Source organism: Ursus arctos, unplaced genomic scaffold, assembly GCF_023065955.2.
Source record: "Ursus arctos isolate Adak ecotype North America unplaced genomic scaffold, UrsArc2.0 scaffold_1, whole genome shotgun sequence".
NCBI classification, from domain to species: Eukaryota; Metazoa; Chordata; class Mammalia; order Carnivora; family Ursidae; genus Ursus; species Ursus arctos.
This window is the reverse complement of record NW_026622763.1, coordinates 71,488,597-71,512,347: the sequence shown is the minus strand read 5'-3', so window position 1 is coordinate 71,512,347 and position 23,751 is coordinate 71,488,597. Positions and strand designations below refer to the sequence as shown.

The window sequence follows — 23,751 nt, the reverse complement described above, 5'->3', positions numbered from 1 at the left end:
CGTGCTGCCAAGTTCAATATACTTCAAAAGTTTTACTTTTATTTACTTTTTTTAGAGAGCGCAAGCACGCACATGAGCTGGGGGAGGGGCAGAAGGAGAGAGAGAATCTCAAGCAGGTGCTGCGCTCGATGTGGAGCTGAATCTCAAGACCCTGCGAGGATGACCTGAGCCGAAATCAAGAGTTCGATACTTAACTGACTGAGCCACCCAGGTGCCCCTCAATATACTTTAAATTGTTATTTCCTCTCATAGCAATAGTAATATCTCAACTTCCGGTTGGTGGGGTAAAACAGGTAGAGATTTGTGGTCTAATGTCTCACTGAGGAGCCCTGACTGAAGCAGAGTTCTATAATTGGGCTTTTACAAAAGCTCTGCATTGGGGATCAAGGCCTTACTAGCTATGATCTGTCCTGCGTTTGTTTTACATGTGGCTATCATTCCTTGTGTGTCACTCTTTCAACAAGAAACTAGAGAGAGAGAAAGGAGTAAGTGGTAGGAAGGCAACCATCCCTAATCTCCAGACTCCCTGCTGTCAATAATCATGAAGTGGCATGACATACTCCATTTAGGGAGCAGGAAGTGGGTCGAAAGGGAAGTTGGAGGTTTTCCCAGTATACTGTGGATATGTATATAGGGCTATCCAAGTCTATTTCTAAGCAAGTTCAAAAGGAAAATGGAAGGTTAAAATTATTAGGCAATATGTTACTCACATATAAAAACTGACAGTCCTGATTTGTATTGCTATGGAATTGCAAGGAAGTATTTGGCAGATTACTCTTACTAACGTAGGAAAGCAGTTAAGAGAAGGGCATAAGATACAGTATCTGCACACGAAGAACCTACATTTTAAGAAATAGGACATCTAAAATGGGTATCTACTAAGTACCAAAAGAAAGAACTACAGAAAGTAAGTGATAAAGCTTAGAGGAAAGAGTAATCCAATGCATGGGATCAGAGGGCAGTCCTGACATTAGAGGGAAAAAAAAGATTTTTTTTTTTTTGAAGATTTTATTTATTTGACAGAGGGAGACAGCGAGAGAGGGAACACAGCAAGGAGAGTGTGAGAGGGAGAAGCAGGCTTCCCGTGGAGCAGGGAGCCCGATGCGGGGCTCGATCTCAGGACCCTGGGATCATGACCTGAGCTGAAGGCAGATGCTTAACGACTGAGCCACCCAGGCGCCCCGGAAAAAAAGACTCTTAACATGATTAACTAGGGACACAAGTAGCAGGACAAGCCAAATAGGCGAATGGTATAAGCAAAGAAACAGGCTCAGGCACCCACAGTATGTTTGGTGAATTGTGCCCGGGTGAAGTGAAAAACATGCAACAGCAAGTCCAGTGAGTAAGGCTAAAAAGGTGGGCAGAAGTGAAGGTCACCTCAGGTAGGACTAATGAATCTCAGCTTCTAACTCCATACATAAGGGGAAGCAACCGAAAGATTCTGATTACATGAGCAAGTCACATTTGAGAAGACGTATCTAGGATAAGGCGTGAGATGGACTGGAACAGAATGAAACCAGATATAAATACTACGGTGACTGTCCAAGCAAAAGGAAATAAAGGCAATGATGGTTTAGTCAGGATAAAGGATGATGGGGCACGAACCAAGATACAAGACCACATGTCCAAGGCTGGCAAAGGAACAAACTCTGAGTATGGGATCAAGGCTTAAAAGAATCAGCACCAAGTAAGCACTAATAGATAGTTCTGCTCTTTGCGAGCAGCTAATAATTTTCTAAGCAAATTATATATATAAACTCAATTCAAAGAAAGCAAATAAGGTTACTACTACCAACAAAAACAATTAAACAAATGACAGATGTTTCATAGTCAGATAAAAATTTAAGAAAAACATTAATCTAGCAAGAGCCCATGAAGAAATTCTTTGTGTACTCAAAAGATGGAGTTCTTTTCTTTCTTTCAAATTAATATCTCCACATCCCTTGCATATTTTCTATGTGATGAATGCATGTTCACATCTAATGTTTTTCAATTTATAGAAAAAAAACCCCAAAATACATGAAGAGAAACTAAAAAAACAAAAAATCATTGGTAGATCAGTAAGTGCCAACTAGAACAACAAAAAACTATCACTTTTTGACAAAACTTAATGAACTTAAAAGTTAAATCTTGGCAGGGATATGGAAACACAGGACTCTCAGGTATTGCTGATTAGAAATTATACTAGTAAGGCCATTGTGGATAGTAATGTGGCACTTCTTAGGCTTTTTATCCTGGGACCCCTCAATTCTGTTCCTGGGTAGATGCCCAAAAGATGTTCTCAGAAGAGCCTATACCAAGTCTACAGATGTTCAATGCATCGTTGTCTGTGATGACAGGAAATTAAAGGCATCCAGTACTAGGTGCTAAATATGTAAAATGTAGTAAACGCACAACTCTGAGTACCAGGAAAAAGCAACGTATTAAATTAACTCATGATCACCTGGATGGAGTTTAAAAGCATAATGATGAATAACACAAGGAACAGAATGGGATATAATGTAATACTGTCTATATAAATTAAAAATGCATACATATAAAACAATGTTCATTTTTAGGCACATATAACACAAATTATGTAATAAGAGAATGATGACATTTATACTTGCCATCAGCCATTTTTATGTTTAACCTCTCCAAAATTTAGATGCATTTATAATTGAAGAAGTCTTAGATTTGACGAAATCTGGTGAAATTCTTAACGTTATATATTACCTAACTCATGTGGCAGCTCATGACAGAAGACAGCTATAGAAGTACTGATTCCTCCCGTCAATCCAGCACTGAAAGCTGCTCCTGAGGTGGGGGGTAGAGAGAAAATCAAGTGATGTTAACTTCTGCTTTTTCCATTTTCATTAATAATGATAGGTACAGCCTCTTTTGTGTACCTAAATTAATTTCATAATATATGAGTGACTCACACTTATCTTACACTATACATTTTGAATATATGGTGAAGTAAACAGGTGTATGACAACCAGAGAAAGAGCTACTCAATGAAGAAAATATTCCATGAGAAATTAAATCCTCCATTATGGACAGCCTTCTAACTCACTAAAAGCCTGGAAGTAGTAATGGTTTCCAGCATTTCAGTCTGAGTGGAAGTCTGATGATAAATTTTAAGTCCTATAAGCCTACAATTTTATTTGCTCTCCCTTAAAAATATTTAAAGATATCTAAATGGCTACTATCCTTATCTGAACTTTCTGGGTTTAGAGCATAAATGCTACAAAGTATTATTTGTCTGATGGTCTTGAGGACTGAGTGTCAGAGGTATAAATGCATTTGATTCTCCTAGTAAAACTCTGTTCTTTAACATTGAGAGCTACTGCAGATTCAAAAATATGGCCTCTCCTTTCTGAAAGAAATCAAAGCCTACTTCTGAGTCAAGTCTGGAAAAGAAAATCATGTATTAATCACATTTTATAGTCTCCTAAACTGGTAATATACGTTTACATTAGCAAAGCTCTAATATAATATTTGAATTTGGTACAATGGATTTTTAACATGTAAATTTTTCTTCACCTTTTCAAAGAAAAAAAAAATTAAACCTCAGATTGAAATTACACAGAGTCCTGTAAATATATCTGAAAATAAAATTCTAAGGTAGCTTTTTTCACATGGTGACTATGCCTTGAAATGTTATTAAAGTAGTGTATTATAGACATTTGTTTATACTTTCAAAGGAAAACCTAGAAAAATTATAGCTTTACGCCCCAAATAAACTTATCAAAAACTGTTATTAACACAGCCTCTGGAAAAAGAAAAAAAATCAAATAACCAGAGTAATATATAACAGTGTATTTGTTAAGCTCCAAAAGTTCATCTTATGTATTATAATTCATAATATTAGTACTGAAACTGGACAAAGGAAAACGGTCTTGAAGAACAACAAATTATAACCCAGGTTTCAAGCCCACTTACCAATTGCCAAGCCATCACTGAAGTTGTGGATGCCATCCCCCATGATTACCATCCAAGCTATATTAGCGATGCCTGTTTCTTTCAGATCAGATCCAGAATGACAGGGCCCATGAGAGTGATGAGAATGTTTGTGGTGCCACTGATGGTTATGTTTCCTCAGCACAGTTTTACTCTCGTCGTGGTGGTTGTGGGCAGCAGCATGGAGATCATGCTCATGAACGGTATGTAATCCATCACTGTGAGAATGGTCCATGATTTTCTCCTCTTCCACACAAAGGTAATTTTTAGGAGGGGATTCCTGTTGACCTTCTAAATCTGTCAGTTCAGTTTCATTAAGTCGATCTTCAGAAACGACCGAGTCATCAGTTCCTGTATGTGTAACAGCAAAGGATATGACTTTATCAACAAGTAAATGAACACTTCTTTGCTACATTTAAACCCAGACAGAATAGCAGTGTAATAAACATTTCTTAAGTGAATGTCTTTTTAAAAAGTCCCAAGTAAATGTATAAAAGCAAATAAAACAAAGACACGTGTTCACACAACAAACTGGGGTTTTGAGCACCCAAAAGAGGAAGCAGATGAAGTAAATAAGAGCACTGAGATCAACAGCAGGCGAAGTGAGAGGAGCTGGCAAGCATGAAGACTCTGCAACCTAAGCAGCACATCATGAACAGCTGGTGAAAATCAAAGGGGAGAAAGTTACTACAGTATTTACAGAACACCACAATGAGCCCGTAATTTTTCAGGGAGAGAAGGAACCTTAAATTTACCCACTCTAACCTCCTCTTATCACTCAAGAAAACAAAGACAAACTTTAAATAACTGGCACCCTCCAGTGCTCCACCTATCTGAAAATGCTACTCAGACCAATACTAGAAGCAAGTTCGGAAACCCATAGAAGTGGTAACAACATCTCATAAGTACTTTTTTAATTGAGGTTGGCCCCTCACCTAGTTTTCAATAGCTATTTATTATGTGACAAAGGGTCTACTACATCTCAAATTATATTCTGGAGCAGAGTAAAGAGTCTCGTCTACCCCTTTTCTGCAGAAAATCATTGGTATACTTGGGAAACACAAGCTCAAAAAAAAAAGGTAAAATTAGATTTAAAAAATTTTTTATGTTTCCCTGAAAATTGTAAGCCAACTCATCAGACCTATCAGGCAACAGAAAAGATGAATGGACGAGCAAGAGATTTTTTGTATGGAGACCACTCTCCCTCTTCTATATGAAACCAATCATATATGGAGGGCACAGAGATTTTTGCATCACCAAGATCTAAAAATAACGCGAGTACACTGCTCACAAAGCCTTTTTGTTTCATTCTTTTTTTTCCCCTGTAAAGTAAAAATGCAATACATTCCTTGCCCTGCGATATAATTAACTAGTCCCACATTCCAGTGTCAATAAGGCTGAAATTAAAACACTAACAAAAGCACAAGATACACTCACACTTAAGAAAATACAAGTTAGAAACTAATATTAGGAAAGCCACAAAAGCAAGATAGTTCAAACAGGCACAGTTTAGAAGCAGTATTTCAATTTTTATATTTTAAAAGTTTCTCTTTAGTCAGAACTGTTGTCTACCGGCAAGAGGCTTGAGCTGAAGCCAGTCAGCATCTGGTGTATTATTTAACTTATGATCTGAAAGCTTCCTTCCAATAGTTGATTCTTCTGTGCTCTGCTTCATAAACCATTTCTGTTTTCCCTGAAAAGAATCTGGTATTAGTATCACATCTGCAGCCACAATTAACAACAATATTCACTTGTTAACATCTATGGGGATAACTGGTAGTAACATTTTATTTATAAATTATTGAGGAAAAAAATGAGAAAGAGTTTTTAGAAATTGTAATCAATGGGTCTAACTAGATAATATATCCAACTAAATTTATATGTTGTATTTTTTCCCCCAAATACTCAACTAAAAAGTGCAATTCATCTACTTTGAAGTACAGAATAGGGTATGCAGTAGTACTATATTACATGCAACCAAGTGAAATGTGAAATATATTTCATATCTGCCTTATTTAATAGTGTATGGGAATAGGAAGTTCCAAAAAACTAAAGTTTATTCCTCTGAATTTCATTGTGTTGAATGCAATCTTACATTTCTCTACATGTGATATAATGGCCAGAGTCACACTTGCATTAAAGTCCCAAAATTTGTAGTTTATTTCTGTGAGACTTGGGCATAAGAATACTCATCTGTAAAATAAAAATGACAGATTCTTGGCATTAAATGAGGTGATGTATAAAAATGACCTATCAGTAACTGACTCTTCACAGCTTTGCAATAGGGTAACTTTTCTTTCTCATCTAATCTATCTTCAATTATTAATAAATCCTAATTATTATATTTCATTGTTTATGAATCTTCCTATCTTTTAATAGACTGCTTTCTTCACTTAACTGTAACCATGTAACTACCAATGACAACTCTTCCAACTTATATTTTTATTTCCAATCTATGTAAATTTAAGAGAGCAAATAAGCTCTGTCCTTTTGATCACCAGAATGCAAGAAAGTGATGATGGCCTAGTTCTGGGACCAGTCTGCAAGAAGCCTGGCACCTTTTACTTTTGCTCAGGGAAGCTAGCTACTATGCTATGAAGAAACTCAGTATAGACCTTAAAAAGAGAGGCCATGTGGAGGAGCACCATGAGACAGAGACCACTTGTGGGCCTTCTACCCCTGCATTGTCCAGGCCAAACCAGGCCACCTGAGTGAGAATGTTATAGAGTGAGTGACTCTAGCTGACACCAAGTGGAGCAAAAGAACTGCCCCGCTGAATCCTGCCTGATTTCCTCACAGAATTAAGAGACATAATAAATTATCGTTATAAGCCATTAAGTTGTGGGTGATTCTGCTTCACAGAAGTAACAGAAATTGGGGAAACACAAATGCTCAAAAGAAAGTAATATGGAGACAACCTGAAGAGAAGAAACAGAAGTCATGAGTTAAAGAAGAAAAAAAAGTGGTGGAAAGGAGAAAAATCCAACATTAGTACAAAAGTGTTAAGAAGAAAATGCAAACACCAGCTGGGATTCTGTTTAACTGCTTGGGTTCTGATTGTCCACTTTTCTAAAAACTTGCCAAATCATTACCCTCAAAGCCTCAACTTACTGAAACCAGTCAGCATCTGATGTATTACCTAATTTATGCTCTGAAAGCTTCCTTCCAATAACTGATTCTTCTATACAGATGGTCAAATGTCTGTTCTATCCAACATCACTAATTCCCTTTCTTCAAAAAAAAATGCCAAATAGTTTTTCATCTTTGGTTATTCATTGTGCTATTTATCATAAAACAGATACAATGATTTACCTGCCCAGATTCCTTTCTTTGATATACTTGAGGAATTCCTTACTATTAGATTTAGGTGCTCTGCTTTCAGTTATTTACCTCCCACAATTTCAAATTTACAAAAGAACTGCCATGTTCTGGGGACTCTATTCTCCTATGCCAGTTTACAAAAATAAACCTATTTAATTTCGCCACTAAATTTAAATTCAAAATGAGATCAAAATTAAATTATAAAAAACAGAAAACTTTATTTTGATCTCTTGAAAGACATTTTATACTTATCTTTAAGTTATGCAGACCCTAATATTCTGTACATATTATATATTAATATTTGCTGCTCCAATGCTAGCAGGTACATACAAATGAAGAAAATTAGGGCTATACAATAATTCCAAAACTTCTCTATATCCTTTGGCAATGGACCCCCAAATTCTTGTATTTCTTACATGTCATGAATGATCAACTCTTATTCTCTCATTGAAAAAATTCTCTTAATCAGCTTCTCTTCCCCTTTCCTTATGACATGACTCTAGTCCAAGCTCCCATCACCCCTCTTCTGACTCATTTCCCTCTACCACTCTCACCTTGGCATCCTCCCACATTATTCTTTTTCACCCATTCAACCTTTAACACACCCTTCAAAAACCAAATACTGTTAGATTTCTTTCACTTTTGATCCTTCCCAGTTCCTTTTACCATTCCTCAGATAATAATTTATTGGCACATCTTGATCATCTTTTCTTTGGAGGCAATTAAATATGATGATGTCCAGACTAAAACATGGCAATTAAAATTAAATATACTATTTAGAATATGATACGAAAATACAGAAAAAAAGTAGAGTTTATTTCCCACAGATTTACATAGCAACTGGAAATCATGACGAATGAGTCATAGTTTCACAGCTAGTTTGTGCCTGGGCAGGAATTAGAATCACTCCCCCTGAATCTCAGTTTAGAGCTCTGTTCTAAACCCTTTTTATCTCAAAGAAAAACACACATACATACACAAGTAAAATATACACATAAAAATGACATAAAGGTTGTACTGTAAGAGTGGACCATATATATATATATATATTATGATCATAACTATCCTTTGTTCTTGAGGGAAAAGATTTTTTTTTTTTTAATATTTGTAGTGAACCAGCAAAATGAAGATAATCAGCACTAGTATCACAAACATGTTAGTGAGATGTACTCAGGACAGAGCTTTAGAGACAGACGTGAACCATAGTGAAAAGGGAAGGGTGTAAATCAGGTCAGTAGTAGTAGCCCTGAAATATCTTAGGGGAAAAATTATTTTAGATATTTATCTTATTCTCACAAATGTGCCATGAAACACAGCTCATGACAAGCAGGGTATTTAATCAATAGTCTAAACATCATTTCCCAAGAGGTTCATCACCATTTCTTTCATTGTATTTCCTTCCTACAAAGCCCCCCAGATTTAAATCCTTCTCACCTCTAGTGCTTCTACCATTAGCATTTCGGATAAAGAAAGACAGGACATTTTCTTGAAAGACAGGACAATAAAAGCCACTTATCCTTGAAAAATATGACCTAAGTGGACCAATGAGACTTGTTTCTATTTATACATTTTTAGTTTTTTGAAATAAGCAGAAATTGGCCAATAGCTTTTTCTAGCCTATTTAGGTCAACTAGAAAAAAAATCTAACAAAGTAACTAAAACTAAGACTACCATATCTTGATTATAAATGACAAACGTAATGACAAAAAAAATGGCAAAGACCAAGTCAATGTTTCCTTTAATACACACCAATATCACAATTAAGCATGTGGTCAGAAAATGATTTTTTGGTTAAGTTTTATATCTCAGAAAATGGAACAAGCCATTAAAAAATACTTACTCTTTGCTGTTTGTAGTGCTTAAACATTCTAATGCAGTGTTCAATGATAAATAACACGTAAATGCCTCCTAGAGCAACAAGTCCTTTCAATACAGCATCATATTCTTCCAAAAACTTCTTAGATTCATGTCCGTGAGAATGTCCGTGCCCGTGAGCATGTTGATGACTATGATCATGTCCACCCTGAGACTATTAAGAACAAAAACTTCTGAACAAGTAATTAAAAATACTTTTTAAAATTTTGCAATTATAATCTCCTAGAGGACACAGAAAAAAATACCTTTCAATTTTTAAAGTGGTTCTCTAAATATTATCTCACTTAAATATAAGCAAGCCTTCTACTTAATTCTGATGTCCTCAGTGGCTTAGAAAGTATTACATTTCATGGTAACTCTGAGACAAGGACCACGAACTCAAATGCCTACAGGGGTTTAAGATACATACTACCGTGAGAGAAACAAGCAGCAGCAAGATATTAGGGAGCAAGGGGTCCTTTGTAAACTGAAGTAAACAAGACCCAGACGCCTAACATTTAGTAAAAATAAATGAATTCACCAGCAGGTCATAACCTGTGACTCCCTATAATCTAATTTTTTCTTAAATTGATTATAATTTTATGTTTTTCTCTTATAAGTTACTTTAAAGAAGTGATGAGATGCTACCTGTGCTTATACTGTGGGACAATAGTGAAAATATATACTTACACATGTGTTTAATTTTCTACATTTTAAAGCTTTAGCAAAAATAAATGTATAGAAAAAAGTTATTTTTTAATTGTGAAATGAGTAAGTTTCACAATAGTGAACCTTAAAAGTTAGAGAATTAGTCTAAAGTAGGGGCGCCTGGGTGGCACAGCGGTTAAGCGTCTGCCTTCAGCTCAGGGCGTGATCCCGGCGTTATGGGATCGAGCCCCACATCAGGCTCCTCCACTATGAGCCTGCTTCTTCCTCTCCCACTCCCCCTGCTTGTGTTCCCTCTCTCTCGCGCTGGCTGTCTTTGTCAAATAAATAAAAATCTTAAAAAAAAAAAAAGTTAGTCTAAAAGTATTTTCCTTCCTTATAACATTTGTATTCCTTCTCCATTTGCTAGGGGCCACCCGAAGGTTTCTAAACTTCTCAAAGGCAGCAAGGCCATTCAAAAAGGTTACAGCTTTAAGTAATTAATACTTCTTAAGAAAAAAAAAAAAAAGTTAAATAGCATTTAAAGACTATTCTCACTTCAACTGTTCTTTTTAGGCCCAGTTTTGAAACTGTTGCTGTTCTTGATGACTGGTAAAAAGGGTAAGCAAGGGTTGGGAATAAAGGGGAAAATAAGTAAACAACAATAATTAACTTATCAAAAAAACTGATATTCACAATTTTAAGATTAATTAATCAAATTTTTAAGGCAGTTCCATATATTATTCCAGATACCAAATCTGGAATCCTCAACCAGGAGTGAAGAAGGGAAGGATTATACAAAACACACAAATACAGTTTAGGGGGTGCCTAGCTGGCACAGCTGGTAGAGATTCCAACTCTTGATCTCTGGGCTGTAAGTTCCAGCCCCATGCTGGGTACATAGATTGCTTAAAAAAAAAAAAAAAAAAGAAAGAAATACAATTCTGTCTCCCAATTTTTCCAAAAGAAGTACGTAGTAAGAATATAAAATAAAGTCCAAACCTGTAATTTTACATTTGGAAAAGAAAAAGCCCCAGTATTTTCATAATTTGAAGTAAAAGCAGTAACACTGGATAAAACACTCCTAACTGGGAGGATGATAAGCAAAGGGCACTAGGAGTGTGGCCATAAGATCATATCATTAGAAGCGTCCTGGAATATGGGGCACCTGGGTCAGCCGGTTGAGTTTCCGACTCCTGGTTTCAGCTCAGGTCATGATCTCATGGGTGCTGGGATGGAGCCCGGAGTGGGGCTCCACACTCAGCAGGGAGTCTGCTTGATGAGTCTCTCTCTCTCTGCCCCTCCCCTCACTCACACGCACACGCACATGCTGTCTCTCTCGTAAATAAATAAATCTTTAAAAACAGAAAAGGAAAAACAAAAAACAAAAAACCCAAAGAACTGTCCTGGAATGGAAGAAAACAAGTGGTATGCCAGGTGAAAAGATAACGGCCCCAAGTGTAAAGAGCTAAATGCCTAAAATTGTTAACTGAGCAAGTCAGCCTATTCCTGAACAAGTAAAGATGAATGTGGCACACTGGTTATATACACAGCACAAGCATTATGAGGCCTCTTCCATAGTTGTTCTACAGGCTTTCTTGATACACCATACAGATAAAAATCAGTGAGTGGTGTATCTTTCTAAGTATTCATTTTCAGAACTGCTAACAGAGCAATTTTTTTTCGATTTCAGCTCTCACAGAGGTTAAACTGACTCATAAAACTCTAAGATATTTAAAGTGTACATCATGGTGATTTGGTATGTATACACTGTGGCAGGGAAAAAGTAAAACTGATGTCACCAATTTTTGTTGCTATTTTAAAACCTAATGATTCAATCTGTTTCAAAAATATTGCTAGTAAAACTATGCAAGTGGGGAAAAATACTTCATCCTACAAGCAAATAAAACAAATACTAGATTAGTGTGCTACACAGCTTGCTAATGAAACTTTTAGCTTAAATATTTTCATTATTATTATTTTTTAAAGATTAAAAAATTTTCTTACATGGGGCAGTAGATGAAGAAGGGCATCTCCACTCATTGTTCCTACAGCTAGTGCAACAAGGAATGTGAGAAGAAATTTGAAGCATCCTTGGTTAATGATGGGAACCAAGATCACGCCTAGCAAGGAAAGCAGGCTAATGACAGTGATAGAAATGATACCACAGATCCATGCTGTAGGAAAGAAATTAACAGTCAACATTAATATGACAATATAAACCAAACAGCTCTAAAGAACAATCAACATAAGATAAATGAGTCATGGAAGATAGATTATCTTACCCCGACTATGCTTTTTAAGAAGTTTTACATTTTGGCACTGCTGTGTTTAAAAACAAAATAAAACAATTGCATAACCGACCTGAATACTTAAAGAATTAAGAAATTCAGGGGCGCCTGGGTGGCACAGCGGTTAAGCGTCTGCCTTCGGCTCAGGGCGTGAGCCCGGCGTTATGGGATCGAGCCCCACATCAGGCTCCTCTGCTAGGAGCCTGCTTCTCCCTCTCCCACTCCCCCTGCTTGTGTTCCCTCTCTCGCTGGCTTTCTCTATCTCTGTTGAATAAATAAATAAAATCTTTAAAAAAAAAAAAAAAGAATTAAGAAATTCAGACCTTCCTCATATAGTTATAAATAGTACTTTCAGTAGCCCACCTTATCAGAAACAGGGACTTAAAATGACTTCAGGCTGTGATTCACTCTTAATATCTAGACTATAAATAAAATTTTACCAAGGTAAAGCCAGAGCAATAAAACTGTTTATTTAGAGAATATAATTATAAAACTCTCCTGTGATCATTAAAGGAAGCCAAGTATCTACTGTTATCTTTGTAAATCTTTATAATACAAAGTTTAAGAAGCTTAACATATCACTCCAAAAGAGAAATATATTCAAAAGAGATACAAAAAAAGCCTATTACTGTTAGTTTTTTTGTATTTCATTTCTTATTTTCACAAAGGATAATTCAGTCCTATTCCCTTGATATAACCAGCTCCAAACTCCCTTTCCTCCAATTTGGCCTTCTGTACCATTTTCTAGTTTTTAAAAATTTCACTATATAATTTTAACTGAATCAGAACACAAGAGAAATGTTTTCACAATATGATTTGTGAAAAACACAAGTGTGATGGAAAAGGGGGAATTCTTTGCACATTTCTTTAAGCTCTTTATAAGCAGATTAGATACCAGAAATAATGCCAGTGGTTCAGGGGTGGGACATTTTCACTTAAAGTGAGATTACTTTAGGGGAGCCTGGGTGGCTCAGTAGGTTAAGTTCAAACTCTTGATTTTGGCTCAGGTCATGATCTCAGGGTGGTGAGATCAACCCCGTGTTGGGCCCTATGCTAGACAAGGAGTCTGCTTAAGATTCTCTCTCCCCCTCTGCCCCCTCGCCCCCACCCTGCCCCAGGTCACATGCACAGGCACATGCTCTCTCTCTCTCTAAAAAAAAAAAAAAAAAAAGTGAGATTACTTTGTATTAATGGTTTAAAAGAAATAGAAATGTTTTAACTTTAAAAATTCTGCTTAATTTTTGCCTATAGAAAATTTCACTAAAGAATGATAATTTTGTAAAGTTTTTAATCTAAAATGCTGTTTTTCTCATCAAACCCAACGGGACTGTAAATCTGCTCAGAGATTTTATGTTAAGTGTTATGGTAAGAGAACAAAGGAAAATTCATTTCTTCAACAAGGTAAAAAATTGTCAAAGACAGAAGTAAGGATAGGTAAGGAAATGAAATTTTAATTGACCCATTCAATGCTGAGTTTTATCAATACAATTGTGTTTATTCACTGGACATTTTAGACACAGTATCCAATAACATTAACACTATTAACTAATTCTAAACTAAATTAGCTCACAGGATTAAAACAACAGGTCATCTACTACTAATGGAAGCTCTATGGTTTATCCCGTATCTAACATATAATTTCTAATACAAACATGGGTAATCTAAAAGGCCAAAAGAAGATGGAAACACACAACCAGAATTTGGATTCAGTGGCTGTAATACTTGCAAAGATTTGGGAGGAAGGAAGAAGACGGAAAGGAAAAAGATTATGGAGTCAAGATCCTTGTTAGTGAAACCAAAGGGTAAGATGAGGATTCCCCCAACTATGGTTGGGACTAAGGCAAAAGGAAACTGAGGTCAAAAACCATATTCTAAAAAGAAAAATAGAAGGTCAAATAAGGTTTAAAAATTGACTTAATAATGATGGCCAAGTTAGTTTATCTCCTTGCCCCCAAGCACAGGCAGAACAATAAAATCAGTGGGAGAGCCTGAGGAAATAGGCTGGAGTAAAGTGGCCACTGGTATACATAAATTCAGGGAGCCAATAAAGTTATGGGCAACTAAACCAACAAAGGTTTGTCAAAACTACCACAGCTCTGTAGCTCCAATCATGCTAATGGAGAAAAAGGGGACCAAAGATACCTGTAATAACTAAATGGGACAAACTGAGGCTGGTAATAAATATATTTAAAGGTAATATGTCTCATATATGAATACACAGCTCTCCCTTTCCAAACATAGTTTTCCTTACTTTGGCAATAATTCAATTTAGAAGCACTTTTTCTCAAAACAATCAACCTTCAATTAAGAACTTAAAGAAAAACAGCACTAAAAACTACTTAGACGAGCCAGTAATTCATATTCCAAGATATTCTATACATACTAATATATATATAGATGGGGATCGCCACAAGTACAAATGAAACCTAAAATATACTATATAAACAAATTTTATAACTTCTCATAATAATTAGAAATTTTTATTAATCAGAATTATTTTGTTCAAAAATGCACTGGAATTAGTCACCAAAATTATCGAATAAAAGTATTTCTTATTTTATTCCTATGTCCCCATGTCCAAGACAATTCATCTAACCAGATTAAGATACTAAATTAGAATCCACATTTACTAAAATCTAGTTGGATAAATCTTACTTTTTTCTTTTCTTTTTTCTGGGGTTATATTATATTCTACACTGGGAAATACATATTCATTCCTCTCTGGATTTGCTTTTTAAGATATCTGCCAACAGAAATTAAATTTCTAAATCTTATTATAAAGAATACCATTAATTTAGATACGGTAGATATTTAAGATGATTAACTTACACAAAATACTTTAATAAATTATTTTAAAATTTGAGATTACAAAGTAAGACCCTATTAAACCAACATACATTCTTATAAACATATTTCTAAAAATCTAATCATTAAAAAATTGAGAGAAAATCTGATTCAATTCCCTAATCACAAAAATTATATCTGAAAATGAACATTATTCTAAGCAAATATTTCCTTTCTAAAATTCTCATATATTAACTTCTGCCTAAGGGTGTTCTGAATGTGAAGAAAAGTCCAAGAAAGAGTCTATGAAACCATAAACATTTTGCACTATTCTGAGATGATTTAGAGTCTCAAATGGCTTTTGGTTTATTAGCTAAAAACCAAGTTACCAAATGACAAACCAACCACAACTTAATTCGTGAAACATCTATTTGCCAATATGACAGGTGAGCTAAACATATTGTAACTTAAGACCAATCACTGACAGACTGACACATTAAATTACCCAAGTGCTTACACAAATAGTTGAGGGAGGGTATGAGTGCGGAAGGGTGTATGAGTTCATGTGTGCACAAATGAGTACATGTCACATATTACACACTCCCAGGTATACTGTCTTATGTATCAGCTCTGAAATTATCTTTCTCACCCACTTGGAAAAGTAAATCTGTGAACTAAGAAAAGAAATGCTTGAAAGAGAGAAGCCCATTTTATGATTAGAAAATCTTTGGCATTTGTGATTATTTGACCTCTGAAACTCAGAAAATACAAGAAAACATAATCCCAAAAAGGAGAAAACCTTACATAAATCTATCCAGCATCAGAGCACTGCCCACCAGGGTGCCATCCTCAATGAATCTTTGGGGGAATGCCATTTACTGAGGATAAAATGTCAATGATGCCACTTGGGTGTCATTCAGTAAAATGGTATTACATTGAGCTTGGACAGTGGCCCCTCCAAAAGGAGTTGATACATGTGTATGTGTATACACACACACACACGCACGCACGCATATAAACACTTTAAAAAATAATTAATCTATGGGGCGCCTGGGTGGCACAGCGGTTAAGCGTCTGCCTTCGGCTCAGGGCGTGATCCCGGCATTATCGGATCGAGCCCCACATCAGGCTCTTCCGCTATGAGCCTGCTTCTTCCTCTCCCACTCCCCCTGCTTGTGTTCCCTCTCTCGCTGGCTGTCTCTATCTCTGTTGAATAAATAAATAAAATCTTTAAAAAAAAATTTATTAAAAAAATAATTAATCTAAATGCTTTTGGTTTTCTGACCACATAGTCAAATGATTGTCAATAAACTGATTACTGACCAACAACAAAAGCCAATAATCAGAAAAGACTATGCCCTTAGATTAAAATTAAATAATTTGTATTAACTTTGTAAACCTTATATAAGTTTTTTTAAAATCGGAGTTTTCTCATTTTTCCAACTACAGGAGGTATGTTTAGTATACTTGCTACCTTCAAAAGATTTTTTTTTTTTTTTTTAAGATTTTATTTATTTATGTGGCAGAGAGACAGCCAGCGAGAGAGGGAACACAGCAGGGGAGAGGGAGAGGAAGAAGCAGGCTCATAGCGGAGGAGCCCAATGCGGGACTCGATCCCAGCACGCCGGGATCACGCCCTGAGCCGAAGGCAGACGCCTCAACGACTGCGCTACCCAGGCGCCCCTCAAAAGATTTTTTAATAGATTAAAACAAATTAATTCTAGGACTAAAAAGGATCCTACAACTTCCAGTATCATATTTTGTACATAAAACAGAGGGCACGACTGGGACTACTATTAATATAGTTTAGTTATTCCTCCATATATACCTTCCCTTGATTGACAGAGTTGAAAATTATAAAAAAAGTTTTCAAAGAGGGATGCCTGGGTGACTCAGTTGTTAAGCATCTGCCTTTGGCTCAGGGCATGATCCCAGGGTCCTGGGATTGAGCCCCACATCGGGATCCCTGCTCTGCTGGGAGCTGGGAGCCTGCTTCTTCCTCTCCCACTCCCCTGGCTTGTGTTCTGTCTCTCACTGGCTGTCTCTATTTCTGTCAAATAAATAAATAAAATCTTAAAAAAAGAAGTTTTCAAAGATGTCAATTATTCTGCCCCCTTAAAAAGATAACTTTTCAATTCCTTGCTTACCAGGAGCTACTCAAACTGGCAGTGTCATACTGCATAGATCGAAAGGACTTTAATAATCTACACTGGTGTTCCTCAAACTGTGCTCATCTAATTCTCAGGTGGTATTCCAAGGGGAGTGAGGGGAGAATTTAATGATCAGGAAGACTTGGTAATTCTTGGATAAACAAGTTCCCTCAGAGCCTCTAACAGCTTAATAAGCCCTGTAAATCTCTGCAAGGAACAACGTGTGTGGGATTTTTCTAACTCACTTGATCATGGAACCTATTAGTGTATCTCAATGAACCAGGATCCTACAAAACATGATTTGGAAAATTCTAATGTAGACCAATGGCCTTCTACTTCACAGATTTGCATACTGAGGCAGAGAAATGTTAAATGTTGAATAATACAACTTCACACCTACTAGAATGGCTAGTAAAAAAAAAAAAATAATGAAACACACACACATTGGCAAAGATGCAGAGAATCTGGAACCCTGGTACATTGCTAATAGAAATGTAAAATGGCACAGTCACTTTAGAAATGGTTTGGCAATTCTATGACACAGGAATTCCACTCCTAGGTATATACCCCAAAAGAACTGAAAGCAGAGACTCACATACTTGTATACCTGTGTTCACTGCAGCATTATTCAAAATAGCCAAAAGGTGGGCACAACCAAGTGTCCATCGATGGATGAATGGATTAACAAAATGTGGCATATACAAATAATGGAATATTATTCATCTATAAAAAGGAATGGAGTTCTAATAGATGCTACTATATGGATGAACCTTGAAAACTATGCTGAGTGAAATAAACCAGACACAAAAAGACAAATATTGTATGATTCCACTTGTAAGAACTATCTAGAATACTACAGTCAAATTCAGAAACAAAAAAGATAAGTCACCTAGGGATAGGAGGAAAAGGAAATGAAGATGTGTTGCTTAATGGTTACACAGTTTCTATTTGGGGTGATAAAAATTTTTTTTAGTAGATAGTTTGGGGCTGCCTGGCTGGCTCAATCAGTGGAGCCTGCAAGTCTTGATCTTGGAGTTGCTCAAGCCCGGTACTGGGTATAGAGATTACCCAAAAACAAAAGCTTTAAAAAAAATAGTTTGTTGGTTGCACATTGTTAATGTAGTAAGTGCCACTGATTTGTACATTTCAGAGGTTAAAATGGCAAATCTTATATTTTAGCATAATAAAAAATAGCTAGCTAAAATAAAATGGCAAAGTAAAAACTAAACCCAAAGTCCTCCCTTAATCCACTATTTTCTCTGTTAAATTACAGTATTTTCAGAGAATTCTCAGCCAAGTGATTTATCACTTATGTATTTAACTCTTAGAGGTGGCTCCACAGAAAGGAGAATCTGTAAGAAAAGTAACTACATAAGATCATCAGAATACACTTGTATTTATTTCAATGTCACTTGACAACATACGTGAGAGTAAGGTTAAAGTATTTATGTCCCATCTAACATAAATTATCACCTGTTTTGGCCAGTGCTGAGAAATAAGGGATACAGAGCTGTATTTCCCATTTCAGAAAAATTAATTTCTAGGTATTTTCTATAGATTTCCAGGTATTTCTATAGGTTTTCCATTACAACTATTTCATTAGTAAAACAGCCCTACTATCTCTCACAAGTGTATGTTATTATAAATACATGTTTTCTTATACTGACTTATTGTTAATTTTTTTAAAGTAATTTTAGCTTTCCAGCACTGAAATTTTAAGTAACAGTCATTCTCCTCACAACTTATAAATTTTCTTCAAGGACAATTACAATCCTTTTTGACCTATGAGAAGTAACATTGTTTTGATTTTGTTGTACTTGAAATATTTTCCCGTGTCATTTAAACACTTATTTTTAGGGGCGCATGGGTGGCTCAGGCAGTTAAATGTCTGCCTTTGGCTCGGGTCATGATCCCAGGGTCCTGGGATTGAGCCCCATGTCTGGCTCCCTGCTCATTGGGGAGCCTGCTTCTCCCTCTCCCTCTGTCCCCTGGTTCATGCTCTATTCCAAATAAATAAATAAAATCTTTAAAAAAATAAAAATAAACACTTATTTTTAGGATTAATAACATTTACATTTAAACTTACATAAACTCTACCATAATTTCCTAGGTGTAGGAAAAAAGCCATTCAGGTAATAAAATTTTTCTAATTTCTAACCAAATTATTGTGCTTTTTAAATCACAACTTGTTTAGTATAAAACAAACCGAAAAAAAAAATCCAAAATAACAACAAATGATAAAAGGCATTTTTTTAAAACTTAGGCAAAACAATATGCAAACTATTAAATACAACAAATGTTTCCTTTATTTGTACCCAAGATACCATATACAATAAAAAACATTAAATGTCTCTAACAAGCTTCACTTATTCTGCAAATTAGGTCACTTAAAACGTTAAAGGTCTTCAAGCTTATTCACCAACTCCCTTTCTCATTATCTAGAGAGAAAATGCATTCTTTTAAAAAGAAGCGCTCATCTGTGAAAACTTTCTAATTAACTCGTTTCAAAGCATGTGCAAGATGGCAGTTTTCTACACTGTTTCAGCATTTTAATTGGCAGAAAATGCTTAGCGGCCTATTCACAACCGCACCCCCCCCTTGGTAATTAAGCTAGGGTCAACTCTATGACTAAACGAGCCAATCTTGTGAAACAAACGATTTCTACCATACACAGTATATGGCCTAGTTGGTTTACAGCAGTCTTCGAACAGTATTGAGATAGTAGCTGTGTCACTATGGGAGATTTATATGGAACAAGTTAACCTTTCTTAATGGTACAGCAGTCATTAAAAATAATTACTAGCAGGGCAGTCTCTCTAACAATTATCAACATCTATCAAGACACAGTTAATTCAAGCTTCATTTCTGACAGTGCTAATAACCACCTGCAAACAACTAATCAATATTCACTATTAGTTATATATTTGTTTTCAAAGCAAGTGTAATTTCCTCTAAGGCTTTTCAGATTGAATAAACTTCTTATTTTCAACATTATGATTGTCAAGCATCTGTCAACAACTCTGTTAAAATATATAGAATATATAGATTATGTCAATATTAAAACATAGGAAACTTTTAAGTCATAATCCACAGCTGATGTAAAAACAACTAGAATTTCTTAGAAGCCTTAAAAATAAAAAAAGCTATTAGTTTTAACTCTAGATGTGACAATCCTGTCAGTCTGTTTTTCCATGTAAAGGACAAATGTGTTTTATTTTTAGGTCAAATAATCTCAGACCTAACTTCCCCTTTTCTCCTGCCTCAGTGAGAATTTATAAGCACCTTAGAGACTGTGGCTTTTAAGGTGTTTACTCATCTACAAAGATCACTGAACATGAAGCCAGCAAAGGGAACATATTTTATCTGTTCAAAGACCAGAATTCAAAGCTACTATGTGGACTCACTTTCTCTGTTTTTACTGATCTTACCTAACTGAATAGGTACTTCCTAGCAAGACTATTCTTGGGTGTTTTGTTTTGTTTTACTAATCTACACTTATAGCAATACTTTCTTATACCAATACTTACCTCTACCTCTTTGTTGGCTACGTCTGCATACCTATCAAAGCACTACTAAATGTAACTATATATAGCTCTATCTCCCAGTCACTTATGTTAGCAAAGCAGACTTAAAATCCTTTTTATCAGGAAGCAGTGAAGAGCCGCGTACAGGTTACAATTATAGGCTTTAGACGGAGAATACTCTAGTTCATGTCATGGCTCTGCTACCTGGCATCTATGTAAACTTGGACAAGTTCCTTAACTTCTCAAAGCCTCCTTTCCTCAGCAAATAGAAGTAAATAGAAGTGCCCATTTCATGGGCTTAACAAATTGAATATCCTTGTAAAAGTATTTAGAACAGTACATGATATGGTTGCAATAAATACAGGCTATTATGATTAATTTATCTATTCTAAAGTTATTTTTCTATTGCAAAGAAACTGACCAGTAGGTAGGTACCTAAGAGACTGACTTCATATGGAGAGCATTTCCTTTCACCTGTACTCTTTCAAAGTTTAATGAATACCTCTACTGCAAATAAAACTCTTGTTATGTACACTGGACTGTGATATTCTTAAACATGTCTACATTATGCTCTGAAAATTTTTTAAATTCTGCCTCTTCAATCTTTTATCTTGTCAGAATCCCATTTTTGGCCCATATTCACACGTATCAATTTAGTCACTTTCATTACTAAGTAACAGGGCCACTCCATCTTGGGCATTTCAACCAGAACACCTTCATTGTGATTCTGCACAGGATGAAGTCCATGAGAATTCCACTCATTCTGAGAAGACTGTATTATCAAAGTATATATATATATAAGCTGCCTGATACACAATTGACCCTTGAATAATGTGGGGTTAGGGGACAAACCCCTGCCCCTGCAGCCAAAAATCCAAGTACAACTTTTAACCGCCCCCCCCAAATTTAACTAATAGCCTACTGCTGAATGGAAGCCTTACCATTAACATAAACAACACACATTTTGTATGTTATATGTGTTATAGACTGTATTCTTACAATACCACCTTTTTCTTAATTTCTTAATATTTCTAGGCTACACGGTTCATCCATGAATTTTTTCAAATTATTGCAAACCTTCAAGAAACCTTCCAATATATTTTTTGAAAAATATCTGCATACAAGTGTACACATGCAGCTTGAATCTGTGTTGTTCAAAGGTCAACTGCATTCATAAAATGATCTTCAAAGACTCATTTTCAACAAGGGTCTTTCCTGGATTATAACTGAAAGTTTACAGATTAATATTAAGCAATTTATTCATTCAATCGATATGTGAATGCTTTCTTTTTGTTCAAAAGACCCAGTCAGGGCGCCTGGGTGGCTCAGTCAGTTAAGCAACTGCCTTTGGCTCAGGTCATGATCCTGGAGTCCCGGGACTCCCTCCCGCATCAGGCTCCCCACTCAGTGGGGAGTCTGCTTCTCCCTCTGACCCTCCCCCCCCACCTCATGCTCGCTCACTTGCTCTCTCTCCCTCTCAAATAAATAAAATTAAAAAACAAAAACAAAAACAAAAAACACAAAAGACCCAGCCACTTCCTTTAAGCAACTGAAGTCCAACAAAAACAGATAACAAATCCAATTATGATAATCCCCCAAGCTCTGTACTGGGATGGAGATATACGGACAGTGTCAAGGAAGGGAACTTAATTAAGCCTAGGATGGTTAGTAAGTTATCCCAGAGGGTCTAACCCTTGAGCTGAATCTTTGAGAAATCACAGTAGTCACTTAAATAGAAAGGTTCAGAATATGAAAAGGCAGAGATAAATGAGGGAAAAACAGAATAATCTATCATCAGGAGTTTGTTATGGTTAGGACTGAGAGGAAAGAGATGAATGGTGGGGGATGAGGATGGAGAAGTAGGTAGGCAGGGATCATATCCTAGAAAGCCTGACCAGCCAAGGACAGGACTTTGAAATTTTAACAATATAGCATAATGCAGTTTCCTAAAATATGGGAGAAAAATATATAACTAGCACATCACAACAAATCCACGTTCTCATAGACATTACTGCTTACAATATAAAAGATGTAATAAAAATACTAGAGATCTAATGAAAAATATTAACTAGTATAAAGATACATGGCAAAATTATAAAGGTGATATCCAAATTAACTAAATTTGGAAGATAATAGCATAGTGATTAACTGCCCAGAGGATTTATGACAAACCTTAGGCTTGGTGGGCTCTATCATTTATTACCCCTGGGACATGTAGGCAAGTTACTTTTCTATGCCACAGTTTTCATGTCTGAAAGAATAAGAATTATGTAATAATTCCCTCATATAATAATTCAATAGAGTGGGGTGCCTGGGTGGCTCAATCGGTTAAGTGTTCAACTCTTGATTTCAGCTTAGGTCATGATCTCAGGATCAAGTCCTGCGTCTGGCTCTGCACTCAGTGGGGAGCCTGCTTGAAGATTCTCTCTCTCCCCCTCCCTCTGCCCCTCCACTCACTTGTGCGAATGCTCTCTCTAAAATAAGTAAATCTTTAAACAAAAACAAATTCCATAGAATACTTTTAAAATTTAATGGGGGGAAGAGGGAAGCATGTAAAACACTTAGCACTTGGATAGCAAAATGGCTAAACTCCCTCGGCTTGAAATCCAGCACTATCACTGACTAGCTCTGAGATTTTGGGAAAGGTATTAGGAGAACATTCTCTACTTATGTAACTGTTGTGAGAAGTGAAAGTCAGTGAGTTTAGAAGAATGCCTGCAAGACTTGTTTGTTAACTAAAGTATGTTAGCTGTCACTAAAAAGAAAAAACTCTGTGTCAGAGAATCTCATTTGCATTTTAGAAAGGGAAGGTTATGAAGTTATTTCAACAATTCAGTCGAGAACCAAGTTATGATGGAGTGGACAGAGTTAGAAGGTATTTAAGAGATGACTCAATTGGACTTGACAACTGATTATGCAAGGGAAAAAAGGAAAAACAAAACCATAAGAGAAAAAGGTCAAAGATTTTCAGATTTTACTAAAAAAAAAAAAAAAAAAAACTGTTATGGCATTTGAGATTTAGTAAGAGGTACAAACTTTTTGTGGAGTAAAAGTTTTGGAAATATTAAGTGGGAGATACCTGTGAACATCAAGGTGGAGCTATCTAGCCAACCAGGTATGGTTTTAAAAAAGCCTAGAGAGAATTTTGAAAATAGTTTTGGTTTTACTTTTGTTGAAGCTCTCCATAAAATTGCCCATAATGAATTCATGTGCCAGTCATTGGCATTTCTGACATTCACA

At 35.9% G+C, this 23,751-nt stretch overlaps 1 protein-coding gene across 5 annotated transcripts in view; it reads right to left on the bottom strand.

Annotated features, from left to right (window-relative positions):
• SLC39A10 (solute carrier family 39 member 10) overlaps positions 1-23,751 on the bottom strand; it is a 104,876-nt gene that overhangs the window by 12,552 nt on the left and 68,573 nt on the right. For all 5 annotated transcript variants that reach the window (XM_057303645.1, XM_048213886.2, XM_057303648.1 and 2 more), the window contains 5 exons: positions 11,770-11,939; positions 9,104-9,292; positions 5,515-5,635; positions 3,925-4,293; positions 2,716-2,796 (listed from right to left, as the gene is read on the bottom strand). In XM_057303645.1, coding sequence (XP_057159628.1) covers positions 2,716-2,796; positions 3,925-4,293; positions 5,515-5,635; positions 9,104-9,292; positions 11,770-11,939 — 930 coding nt within the window. The remainder of the gene's footprint in view (positions 1-2,715; positions 2,797-3,924; positions 4,294-5,514; positions 5,636-9,103; positions 9,293-11,769; positions 11,940-23,751) is intronic.